The sequence below is a fragment of the Phalacrocorax aristotelis genome, chromosome 2, assembly GCF_949628215.1.
Source record: "Phalacrocorax aristotelis chromosome 2, bGulAri2.1, whole genome shotgun sequence".
In the NCBI taxonomy this organism is placed as follows: Eukaryota; Metazoa; Chordata; class Aves; order Suliformes; family Phalacrocoracidae; genus Phalacrocorax; species Phalacrocorax aristotelis.
Window position 1 is genome coordinate 100,850,141 of NC_134277.1, and position 13,048 is coordinate 100,863,188.

General features: G+C 39.6%; 1 protein-coding gene across 1 annotated transcript in view; it reads right to left on the bottom strand.

Annotated features, from left to right (window-relative positions):
* Positions 1-13,048, bottom strand: part of LOC142053209 (dynein axonemal heavy chain 5-like) — a 178,601-nt gene that overhangs the window by 23,094 nt on the left and 142,459 nt on the right. Inside the window, exons 70-72 of the mRNA XM_075084498.1 lie at positions 12,237-12,358; positions 10,651-10,998; positions 4,991-5,179 (exon numbers count right to left, since the gene is read on the bottom strand). Coding sequence (XP_074940599.1) covers positions 4,991-5,179; positions 10,651-10,998; positions 12,237-12,358 — 659 coding nt within the window. The remainder of the gene's footprint in view (positions 1-4,990; positions 5,180-10,650; positions 10,999-12,236; positions 12,359-13,048) is intronic.

The window sequence follows — 13,048 nt, forward strand, 5'->3', positions numbered from 1 at the left end:
TTATCCAATGAGGCATGCATAGGAAGTCTTTTTGACACATTCCCTCAGTCTCTTACAATTTAGTACATTAGTTTTATTTGTTTGAGAATTGTTAAACTGATCTAGTAGGTAATAACGTCCTGAATATAGGTAATAACGTCCTGAATGAACAAACGTTTACTTAAATTGACAAACAACAGAACTCATCTCATTCCTGGTTTTTTCAGACATCACAGGAAATAACTGCATAATCCATTTCACTCCTTATACTTGCTTATTATATTTTAGCTTCTGTTAAATTCTGTTGCCTCTCCCCTCAGAGGACATCTAAACTACCCCTTCTTTTCTGCTCTGACTAGTGTAATTCTTGGCTATATGTTAGTGAACATAATTTTTTTTTTCCTTTTGGTATTTTAGACATTCTTTTTTTTTTTTTTGTCAGTTTATGCAAACTTTCATTTGAAAGTATAGCTTTCTTTACAGCTTACTCCTGCCATCTCTGCCCCTTCTAAGAGGTTCCTGAATAACAGAGCTTCAGTTCAGATAAGAAATGCATTTGAGACAGAATTTTTGCATATTGTGTAGAGGTGGCTGCACTCCTGGCACATAAACAACTGCAGCAAAGAGTTGGAACTGGACAGGAATGGCAGAAAAGGGAAATTTCCCTCCAACAAAGAAAGCATTGCTGAAGACCCAGATGAGTTCTAAGATCTAGAGAATGAGAAAATGGGTAAATCCATTAGGCAAAATGAAGAAGGAAATATTGAAGAATCAGGAACTGCAAGAAATAATGCCAAATCTCATAACATGGCAGAAGTAAAATCTGAAGTTGTAGTGCAGCTGACACAGCCAAAGAAATGTACAGAGGAACACATTATTACCAATAACAAACTGTTGGAAAATGACCAGAGGATGTTCTGTAGACCCTCAAAGCAAAGGAATGATTACCATGATACAGAAGCAAAGCGTGATTTTTTGATGGTTCTGTGGAAAACAAATATGTCATCCATCAGCAATGTGGACTGAAGAAACAGCATGTAAACAGAGTGGTGTGATTAATCAAAGAGAAGTGCAATTCGCAGATCAAGGTATACAGAGCCTGAGAAAACTGGAAATCACCAGGAAGAGGTGGTATCTACACTTACTGATAAATGAACGAAGCAAACTTACATCCTGAGCTCAGAATATATTTACAAGAAATACAGAGGGGAAAAGTAGATCCAACAGGACATCATCTGACTGTGCCTGTAAGAATGAAGGACCGGGAGTGAGGGAAGCAAGCTGATGCTAAAGTATTAATACCTAATATTGGTTTGTCCTGCACAAACATGAATCTCCTTACTTGAATCATAAGAGAACAGCTGTCAAGCAAATTGAGGCAAAAGAGGTTTCCTTGAAGCTCAGAGAAGATGACAGAGAGGTTGCATAGAAGCAAAGAACTACCTAATTGTGAGCATCATTATAAAGATGATTGCTTATAAGAAAATGAAAACCTGCATGTATGATTGGCAGATCATAGGAAAAGAAAATAGCTTGTCATACTACTGGGTGATGAGAATGAAACACCAATGAAAACAATTGGTGGCGATTTTTTCTTGCAATCACATGGAAAGGTATGTATTGTACCCAAATATAGCAGTAACATAGAGACAAGTTAAGAGTGCAAAGTGGAACTTCCAAAATAAACTCTCCAGTCTCTTTGTCCTTAACTACAGCTCCTGGCTCCATACTGGTTGTCTCCAAAGCTAAAACACTCAAGACACTCATGACTGAAAAGGGGAGGCCTCCTTTGTGTGTGTTTAGTGTGGATAAACTAAGTGAATAAACCAAGAAGGAACGAGAATGAACAAGACCAAGATTAAACAGAAGAAATGCCAGAGTAAAACAGTATTTGTTCAAACCATTTAGAAGTGAAATTTGGATTAAACAAGCATGTGAGCATTTTACAAGACTAAAAGGCACTGCACAAATTTCCCAGAGGTCAAATCTGAGGGAAAGAATACCCTCTGGTTACAGTATAAAGTCCAGTACTATTTATGTCTTCTAAGTATTACAAATTTTTCAAGGAAGAAAAAAGTTGGCAGTTTAACAAGGGAATGAAGAAATACCCCTTTAGAGGATTTAGCAAATATATTGAAAAAAACTAGCTCAATACATGTATTACAAATATGGTAAAACCATATATGCTACCCAGGCATTCAGTATTCTACTGCTAATGCAAAATGAAAAAAAATTTCTAAGGAACTGAATAAAACCAGAAGAAACTATTTCCATGAAAAAGCTTTACTCTGATAGGAAGGATAAGGGAAAAGGATTGAGAACAATCCAAGGTGTAGATTATAGGTGTAGATCCAAGGTGTAAATTATTAAATGTATTAAATTAGTATTTAAATGTAATTAATTATTATACTTACTATAATTAAATTTATTTTGTATTTCTAATATTTATTTACTATTAAATAATAATGTGAAAACTAGAAAAATTCTAGTTGCCTGGTTGACATGGGGTGTTGCCTGGTTGACATGGGGCGGGCAGTGGACATTGTCTACCTGGACTTCTCCAAGGCCTTTGATACAGTCCCCCACAGTCTCCTACTGGAGAAATTGATGCGTTATGGCCTAGGCAAGTGGTCTGTGCAGTGGGTGGGGAACTGGCTGACAGGCCGCACCCACACAAAGGGTGGTGGTAAATAGCTCTTTCTCAAACTGGCAACCTGTCACTAGTGGAGTCCCCCAGGGATCAATATTGGGCCCAATGTTATTCAATATCCTTATAAGCAATCTGGATAACGGCATCAAGTGTAGCCTGATGAAGTTTGCAGATGACACCAAGTTGAGTGGGGAAGTAGACACTCCAGAAGGGAGAGCTGCTCTGCAGGGAGATCTGGATAGGCTGGAAGAGTGGGCCAGCAAGAACTTTATGAAATTCAACGAGGACAAGTGTAAGGTCATGCACCTGGGAAAACATAATCCGGGAGTGCAGCACAGGCTGGGATCCACCTGGCTGGAGAGCAGCTCTGTGGAAAGGGACCTGGGGGTCCTGGTGGACAGGAAGCTCAACATGAGCGAACAGTGTGCTGCTGCGGCCAAGAAGGCCAACAGGATGCTGGGTTGCATCAAAAAGGGCATCACCAGCAGAGATAAAGAAGTCATCATCCCACTCTACTCGGCGCTTGTCAGCCCACACCTGGAGTGCTGTGTACAGTTCTGGTCCCCTGTAGCTGTACGCTTCTACGGGAGAACTTATCTTGGGCCGCATATCTCCGGGACACAGGGCTCTACCCACCCTGGGGACAGTGATGCACAGACATCAATATGATGGATACAAAATGTCCGTTTATTTAACTGCGTCACACGCTTATATAGCTCTTGCGCTTCCTGTTCCTGCCACTCCTATGGGGAGGAGTCTATCTTTCCGTCACATCCCGTGATCTTCCGGTCGCCGATCCCTGTCTATTCCCCTACAGTCCCCGCTCTACAAACAGGATGTGGACAGGCTGGAAGGGGTCCAGAGAAGGGCCACCAAGATGAAAAAAAGTACTGGGAAGCTGCCATATGAGGATAGGCTGGGAGAACTGGGTTTGTTCAGCCTTGAGAAAAGGAGGCTTAGAGGGGATCTCATCACCCTGTACCAGAACTTAAGGGGTAGCTACAAAGAAGATGGAGACTCCCATTTTACAAGGAGTCGTGTGGAGAGGACAAGGGGGAATGGACACAAGTTGCTCTTGGGGAGATTCTGATTGGACACAAGAGGGAAGCTTTTCACAGTGAGGACAGTCACCCATTGGAATAATCTCCCCAGGGAAGTGGTTGACTCAGCCACATTGGACACCTTCAAGAGTCGTCTGGACAGGGTGCTGGGCCATCTTGTCTAGACTGTGCCCTTCCTAGAAAGGTTGGACTAGATGATCCCTGAGGTGCCTTCCAACCTGGGATTCTGTGATTCTGTGTGATTCTGTGAAACTTATTCCATTCCAAATCAAATTCCAGAAATACATGATTCGCATACTATCATTGGGAATCACTCAATAAGCAGGTGACAAAAAAAGAGAGACACAAGCAGGGATGGATGGAGAAATAACTATATGGAGAAAGCTTTTAGGAAACCTCACTAAAAAAAGTTGCAGATTGTAAGTAGCTTGCCAAGAGGGGAATGAAAAGAGATGTTCTGAACTGAATTATGACAGTACAGAAGAGGTTATTTATACAAGACATATTAAATCTGAAATGAATAGTAGAACAGAAGACAGGAAATATTGCTAGAGCCCCAAGACTATTGATTGTAACCTAAGCAGACATTCTAAGTTGGCCAGAGAAGAAAATAAAGTAGAACATAAGTTTCAATACAGCATACTGGGCACTCTATAATCTTGGACTGCAACCAGGGAAAAAAAGCAGTATCAGTGCAAAACAGAATTGTAAATAATAAAAGCATGGACATGAGGGGGTTTCAACAGTTACTGTTCATGTAACACATTGCAAGACACCAGATCCTATTACCAACTGATGCAAGAGTGCTTTATGCTGGACTTCCATTTAATAAGACTGTTAATCAATAATGCAAGAAAAGATTGACAAATCAGTTATGGCTCAAACTCCAAAAAATCTGGGGCATGAAAAGGTTGGTAATAAAATCCATTATTGATAATGGTGGTATCATAATAAGAGTAGGTAAATTGAAAGCTGCAACCACTGTGAGATCACTGATACTTCAGAAGGAGGCACTGGTGTCCTTCTCTAAGCTACTAGGAGGGCAAGAACTTTCTGAAGGCTCTAATGGCTCTTCTGAGGTAAGGTGACTAATTAAGTGGACTATGGCCTTTGAAACATATCTTTCCAATGTAGCAATATTTTAGATAACAAACCAAAACAGACTTATAAAACACTATGCATAATTTTAAGAGCCTTTTAAAACATGTGACAGGTAAATCTAAGAAGCACAGTAAAACTCATAAAACATATATATACACATACATACATAACCCATCTGTGTCTATAAAGCAGTATATACCTCATGAGGGTTATAATCTGGAGGCAACTTCTCTAGCATCTCATCAGCAAGACGCTGCACCACTGCTTCTCGGGTTTCCCCTCCTCCAGTGCTGCTGTCTTTGGGCTGGATGCTCACTATTGTATTTAATGTCTCATTAGCCAGGTTAATCTGGTAAGTTATATCTGCGTTAGGGTGAAGTCCAAATACCTTAAAGTAAAAGGGGGAAAAACAGAAAAAGAATGTGATTTTCCTTCTAAAACTATATCAGTGAAAGAATGCATGAAAATGGATAAACAAGGAAGAAAACCCTCAGCTCTATAAAACAATAGATATGAATAGCTCAGTGGAATTACACCCATTTAACTGGCCAAAGACCACGTCCAAATTACAGAAAAATATTAACATAGGCTGCATACACAATAGCATTTTCATTCATAGGAGTGGGTTTTTTTAACTGATCTTCTGACTATCTGCACATAAGAGGCTTTGGATCATGCTCTGGAGTGCTATCATGCAGTAAGAACTGATTCCTTTCCACTGGCTCAGACTAGAGCTTGTTAGAAACATGTCATACGTGGATACCGACCGCTCATGACTAGCTCTTTGCCTCTACAGATCTCTTGCTGTTGTACCAGCTCAGGTAGATGCCCCTAATAATCAGACCAGTTACAATTTCCAACACATTCTGTTTTACTCTGTCTCTTAGGCTTATAAGGCATGCAGCATAGTGAATAAAACACTGCCCATATTGGAAGTACATAAAGATTTTATGACTGGAGATATATTTAGGATATTTTATGGTTTAGCTATTTTTTTGGTTTAAGTCTCCCACTCCTTACTTCCCCTTCTTCTGAAACTGAATTATATTATTTAAGATACAGCTAGCACAGAATTACTGCAAAGCTGCCCTTTGTCTGAATGCTAATAGCTTTCTCAGAAACTTCCACTGAAATATCAGTAAGTCTATAATTGTCAGGTTGACAATTGCAACTCTTCTCCAGGAGGAATTGTACTGTGAGTGATTTCACAAGCCCTCATTTAATTATAGCCATTAACTATCTCTTACAAATGTTGAACCACTGATCCAACAACAAGGAATTCTTGCCCTCAAACCGAGCACCAAAGCCAAGCAATCTTCCGTTTCTCATTTTTCATGTTTTCATATTTTACATTAGAATTGGTATATTACAGAAGACGCTTCTAGTAACCAATGTTTACATACTCTGGGGACAGAATAAAAAGGGCCATATGTAATTTTGTTATGCTTTCAAATCTAGAAACTCAGAGACAAGGGATATAAGTGGCTGCACCTGTGTCAGAGCCAGCAAAGCTGCACTGATTTACACCAGTTGTGGATCTGATCCTTACAGCAGCACAAGGAACACAGTACAGACCTAATACCCTGTGCAAGAGAAGATGTGATTATAACTAGCATGGAATTAGGTTCCAAGTAAGATTTAACATGTTTTACACATAGTGGTTTACTTAACCTGAATATTTAGACCTGTAAAAAGTGAAAATATCAATGCACTTTATTACATTAATATTCTGTATGAAATTGAATACACATTTGAAGATACACTCTTTTCTGCTTTTGCTCTTGCACAATATGGGTTTGTTTGTTTGTTTTTGCTCCAGCAGATTTTGTGGCAGTGCCCAAGTTAGAAGTGTGAAAAATATCTGCTATTGTGAATGTAAATTGTAGTTCTAGCCCAAGCACTAACTTCAAAATTGGTGTAACATTGCCAAAGACAGGGATGTTACATGGGAGACAACTCTGGTCCTATGTTTTTATGCAAGTGATGGATGAAGGAATAAGAACAAAGAAACTCGAGTAGTAAAGCAGTGGGTGGACCAGTGTCCTGGATGTCCTGTATATTAATCAAGGAGCCCAATCTCTCATTCTTTTTGATCCAAAATCTCTGGGAATTTTGATTAAAAAGAGGATGTTGAATTCTGTCTTTCAGGTTGGTTTTTTTTAGCCTGATAAATCCTGAAAACCAATTGCTAAAGCTCTATACCACTCTGAAATCAAAGTCATTTTCAAAGGGATTGCTGAGTTCAATAGCCCTCTTCAGAAGTCAGTGTTTATTCTGATCAGAGGTTGAAATCTCATCAAAAGAGCAAGAATACAGCAATCAGACTTATTCTGCCTTTCTTTCTTAACCAAAAGTGGAAAGGGGAGGAAACAAAGATAAACTGTTTTGACTAGCACAATATCCTTTGTGGAATGAAGAAGACTGGGAGATTAAAAGGTTAAAGGTTTCCATGAGCAATATTGACAGATTTTGGAATGACAGAAGAAAGTCGTAGCTTTCTTCCTAACCTGTGAAAATGTGAAGGATGAAAAGATGTTTGCATTCTTGAACTTGATCCTATTTACATAAAAGTCAAAGGTAAAACCCCCCTACATCAAATTATACATACAGATTTTTTTACAGTCATCAAAATACTTTAAAAATGCATTGCCACATTGTGAGAGAGGTTCCCATGTGCTTAGAAAAACAGATCCATGAAAGTAGCACCTGAAATCTGATAGAGTGAAGGTTCATACACTGATAGGAACCACTTCACGAGCTGGGCTCAGATGGATCCCACTGGTGCTTTATCATGGCTGCATGTACCCTCACTTGGAAAAGGTGCATCACTGCCAGCACAAACACCCTTCCATTCTGCTTTCACTACCTTCAGAGATTCAAAACTTGGAATCTTCTCACCCTCTCAGCCAGCACATTATCATTAACAGAAAACCAGGGGGGTTTTTTTGTTCAGTCATGTCTATTTAATTTTAATAGAACTTACTTACAAAGTCATTTATCAACTTAATAGAAATGAGACAGAAATCCAGATCATTCACTGCTGTTGTAATTTTAACTAACTTCATCACGTGAGCATGAGGGAGGGAGCAGAAAGTCACAGTCCTCCAATTAATATGACTACTGCAGTATAAACACACTGGGTCATGTAAAAGTATGGGCAACCAGGAGCTACCCTGCACTCTACCCCATCAATTCTTGGCAACATCCAGATCTTCCTGTTGTCAAAATGGAATAATCTCCCAATTATAACTTGCAAAATTAGACCATATGGCTTTTTTATTATCATTATTGCTCAGTCCACAGGCCTGCTCAATCCCATACAGAACTGCAAAATCATAAAATAGTTTAGTTTGCAAGGGACCTCTGAGGGTCATCTAATCCAAACCACCTGCTTAAGCAGGGTCAGCTGGAGCAGGCTGTCTAGCACAGTGTCCAGCTGGGATTTTAATATCTACAAAGATCAAGACACTGCAACCTCTCTGGGTAAACTCTTCCAGTGCTTGACCACCTTCACTGTAAAAAAGTTTTTTCTTCTTGTCAGATGGAATTTCCCATTGTTTAATTTATGCCCATTGCCTCTTATCAAAAAGGCTCTGGTTCCATCTTTACACCCTCCCAACAGGTATTTATACACATTGATAAGATCCCACCTGAGCCTCCTCTTCTCCAGGCTAAAAAGTCCCAACTTTCTCAGCCTTTCCTCATATGACAGATGCTCCAGTCCCTTAATCATCTTCATGGCCCTGCTCTGGAATCACTCCAGTAATTCCATATCTTTCTTGTACTGGGGAGCCCCAAACTTGATACAGTACTTCAGATATAATCTCACCAGTGCTCAGTAGAGAGGAAGGATCACCTCCCTCAACCAGCTGGTTCACCTCCCTCTTCCTAATGCAGCCTAGGATACTGTTTGCCTCTTTGCCATGAGGGTGCATTGCTAGTTCATGGTCAGCTAGTTTTCCACCATGACAACCAACACAGGAATTTGCATTTCCCCTTGTTGAACTTCATTAGATTCCCCTCTTCCCAGTTCTCCAGCTTGTCTGGATCTCTCTGAATAGCAGCACAACCAACTGGTCTACAAGCTACTTCTTCCAGTTCTGTGAAGAAGTTCCACTTCTTCACTCCTGTGAACTTGTTGAAGGTGCACTCTGCCCCATCATCCAGGTCATTAACAAAGATATTAAACAGTATTGGCCCCAGTATTGACCCCTGGCATACAGCACTAGTGATCACAACCCTCTGGGGACAGTTAATTAGCTAGTTTTCAAACCACCTCACAACACGCTTATCTAACCCATACTTTGTCAGCTTGTCTATGAAGATGTTATGGGAGGTAGTGTCAAAGGCCTTACTAAAGTTGAGGTAAAAAACATCCACTGCTCTTCCCTCACCTGGCAAGTTGGTCACCTCATTGTAGAAGGTGATAGGTTGGTTAAGCATAATTTCTCCCTCATAAATCCATGCTGGCTACTCTCAATCACCTGCTTGTCCCTCATGTGTTTGGAAATGCTTCGCAAGAGGATTTTCTCCAGCACCTTCCCAGGGACTGATGTGAGGCTGACCAGCCTGTAGTTCCCCAGATCTTCCTTCTTCCCTTCTCAAAGATTGAAGTGATATTTGCTATCTTCTATTCTTCAGGAACCTCTTTCAATCACTGTGACCATTTAAAAGTAATTGGGAGTGACCTGCCAATGACATCAGCCAGGTCTCTCAGAACTCATGGGTGCCACCCATCAGGTACCATGAATTTACATATGTTCGGTTTGTCTCAATGCTCCCTAACCTGGTCCTCTTCCACCAGGGGGAAGTTCCTTGTTCTAGACTTTTTGTCTCAGGGGCCTGGGATTCCTGGAGGCCAGTTTTACAGGTAAAGACTAAGGCAAGGAGCCTTTTCTATATCATTTCTCACTAGTTCTTCTGTCCCATTCAGCAATGGTCCTGCCCTATTCAGCAATGGACCCACATTTTCCCCCACCATCTTTTTGCTGTTTATGTAGTTGTAAAATCCTTTCTTGTTGCCCTTCACATTCTTTGACAGATTGAACTCCACTTTGGCCTTGGCTTTCCTAACCCTATCCCTGCAAGATTGGACAGTATCTCTATACTCTTGCTGGGTCACCTGCCCCTGTGCTCACCTCTTGTACTCTTCCTTTTTATGTCCGAATTCACTTAGGAGCTTCTTGTTCATCCATTCAGGCCTCCTGCTGCCTTTGACTTCCTACTTGTTAGGATAGCTCTTTCTTGAGCTTGCAGGAGGTGATCCCTGAATATAAAACAGTTCTCCTGGACCATTCTTATCTCCAGAGCCATATCCCATGGGATTCTTCCAAGCCTGGAAGAAACCTCTAAAGAGGTTGAAGTCTGCTCTCCTGAAATCCAGGGCTGTGGTCCTGCTTTTTGCTTTACTCCCTCCTTTTAGGATCCTGAACTCCACCATTGGTCATTGTGGTCAAGGCTGCCTCTGGATTTCACATCCCTGACCAGTTCTTCCTTGCTCATAAGTATCAGGTCCAGCCAAGCACCTTTGTTGGCTCCTCAGTTACCTGTGCCAGGAAGTTGTCATTAATTCACTCAAGAAATCTCCTAGCCTGCATGAACCCTGCTATATCACCCTTCCAGCAGGTAATTAGCATCATTGAAGTCCTCCATGAGGACCATGGTCTGTGAATGTAAGCCATCTTCCAATCGTCTGAAGAAGGCCTCATCTACCTCTTTGTGGTCAGCAGATTTACACTAGATAGCCACTGTAATGGTCTGCCTGCTAATCTTGACTTATACATTCATGGATCTGGAAAATATACCTGACTAAATTATTTATCTAACAAAAACTCCCTTTAATATATCAAAATATTTTACCTCAGGTGTATCAATCACTGGCAATTGCTCTATGTACTGGAGATAGTCTTCAACTGTTTTCCCTTTTGGAATAACATAATCTTTGTAGAAACAAAATTTTTCACTAAACATATGCTCCCCAAACCACACTCTTGCATATGTATTCAGCAGTGCTTTGTCAAGGTCATCAGTTACACGGCCGCCATACTGTACTTCTCCAAGCATATAGCGAACACAGCTCCAGTTCACTCCACGTTTAATGTCCATATCATCCAAATGATTTTGAACAAATTGCACGCTGGCTGTGAAGTCTGCCTGATTAAATTCATAAGGAATATTCCAGCCCAATGGACCAAACTTTCGTCTTTCCTGTAAAATAGAGTTAAAGGTAAAAGGCTGATTGATAGTAATTGTAAAGAAACATTAAATACAGAAGAATACATGAAATATGCTAAGAACAGTGTATTCTAGCTGGGGCTGTATTTCACCAATTTAAAATAAATTATTCTTCTCTTAACACACACAAGGCCAAATGCTTGATTGATTATCTAGTAGTTAAATATCTCTTCATTTATCATCATCAGTAGAGAGATATGAACAAAGAATAGGAATATTAACATTTTCACAAAGGAAAATTCCTCTTTTTTAAGTGTAGTGAATCTGTGAGATTCAGATATATAGAACTATAGTTTTTGAATTTCAAAAATAAAGCTACTGTTTTAGGAAAGGATGTCCAAGCTCGTCAGCCATGACCATTGTCTGTGGTCCTCCTATGGACTAGGTGTATTTGTACCACTGATACCTCTGCATGGTGCAGATGCAAGTAGAAAGAGCTGCTTCTTAGTGAATCATTTATGGATGGAGCTGGCAGTATGTAGTTGTTAGGGCAATATCTGGTATTTAAACATTCTTAACTTCCACCAAGAAAGAAGTGATGGGCCAAAGACAAGCATACTTTTCGAGGCTTCCATTTGACCACAATGTATCAGTGTATGGATGCCACATAGTTAAATTAACTAGGCACCAAATATAAACTAAGGATATTGCAAAAATCTACCAATAGAATGATGAAAAGTTGTGGTTAATCCATAATGCACTTTCTTTAATGGAAGTCCTGAAAGGCAAGACCCAAAATCATCTTCTACCTTCATTTCCTCCTACAGGTTTCAGTGCGGGAAGGATTTATATTCACCCTTTTAGCCCTTCTCATTGTAAAAGCAGCAGTTTTAAGACTATGGTTTTCCAACCCAAGCTGTAAATTTCTTTAATGTGCTTTTATGATTTAAAATATTAGTAAAAAACCAGTTAGTTGAAAGACAGATCACACAGCCAGGCCCAAAGACTTTAACAGAAGAGTATACGAATTAATCACTGGTGACTGTTCTTTTTTCCTCTGAAATATCATCCCTGTTGGAGGTATAAGATCAACATAAGCAGAATTCTAAGACAGTTGCAGTAATAGAAGTGTGTTGTTTTCTTTCTTATTTTATTTGTCTTAGTTTACCAACATGGGATTTCCATTTAAACATGTTTTTCATTTAATAACATGGTGCATTAATAAGTGAAACATGGCTTTATGACAGAAGAAAAGAAACACATTTTTAAACCTGAACAGTTGTGTGAAGAAATGCTACAGCGTATAGCAATGGTTTCCACTGTGGCATGTTGCTCACTTCTAGGTGATCCTGAGTAACAGCTGAGTATGTTCGTTTTAAGCCAGCTTTCACACCTAGAAAATAAGTACAAAAATGTAATATATGAGAAAAAAAATGTATGGAACCTGTAAGTCCAACTTCTGTTAAGCAGAATTCTCTATTCCAATTTTGAGTATCATGTTATTTATAACCTCAAATAATCTCTCTGAATCAATTATCTGTTCAGCTCGTCATAGCAGGCAAACTTCAGTTACTTTTTGTTTCAGGTAGATGACACACCAAATCGAGTTCAAGAGTCTGGAAGGAATTACAATTAAGTAATCATACCTAAATGTTATCAATACAACTGTAATATAAACATAACTATTCAGCAACTATATGGCAATCAAAAAGACACCTAACGTCATATGAAATATAGCACTAAATATTCAAGAGTTTGTATTTCATTATTTACATATAAAATGAGATTTTAGTTCTACTGAAGAGAATTTTATTTAGATTTCATTCTTATAACAATCCCAAAATTCTATATGCAGCTTCTCAAACTGGCATACAGGCACAAAGCTGATGAGACAAGAACCTAAATTCATAGTGGAAATACTAATTCTTGGGGAGTTTTGTTTGAGCACTGACATTTTGTATCCCATAACAGCTTTAGGCAGATGATATTAATACAGTCTCAGCTTCCCTGGAATATGTAAGCTCCACTACTCCCAGATGCTTTCAGGCAGCGCTACTGAAGCATCATCTGCCTTTGGCACACA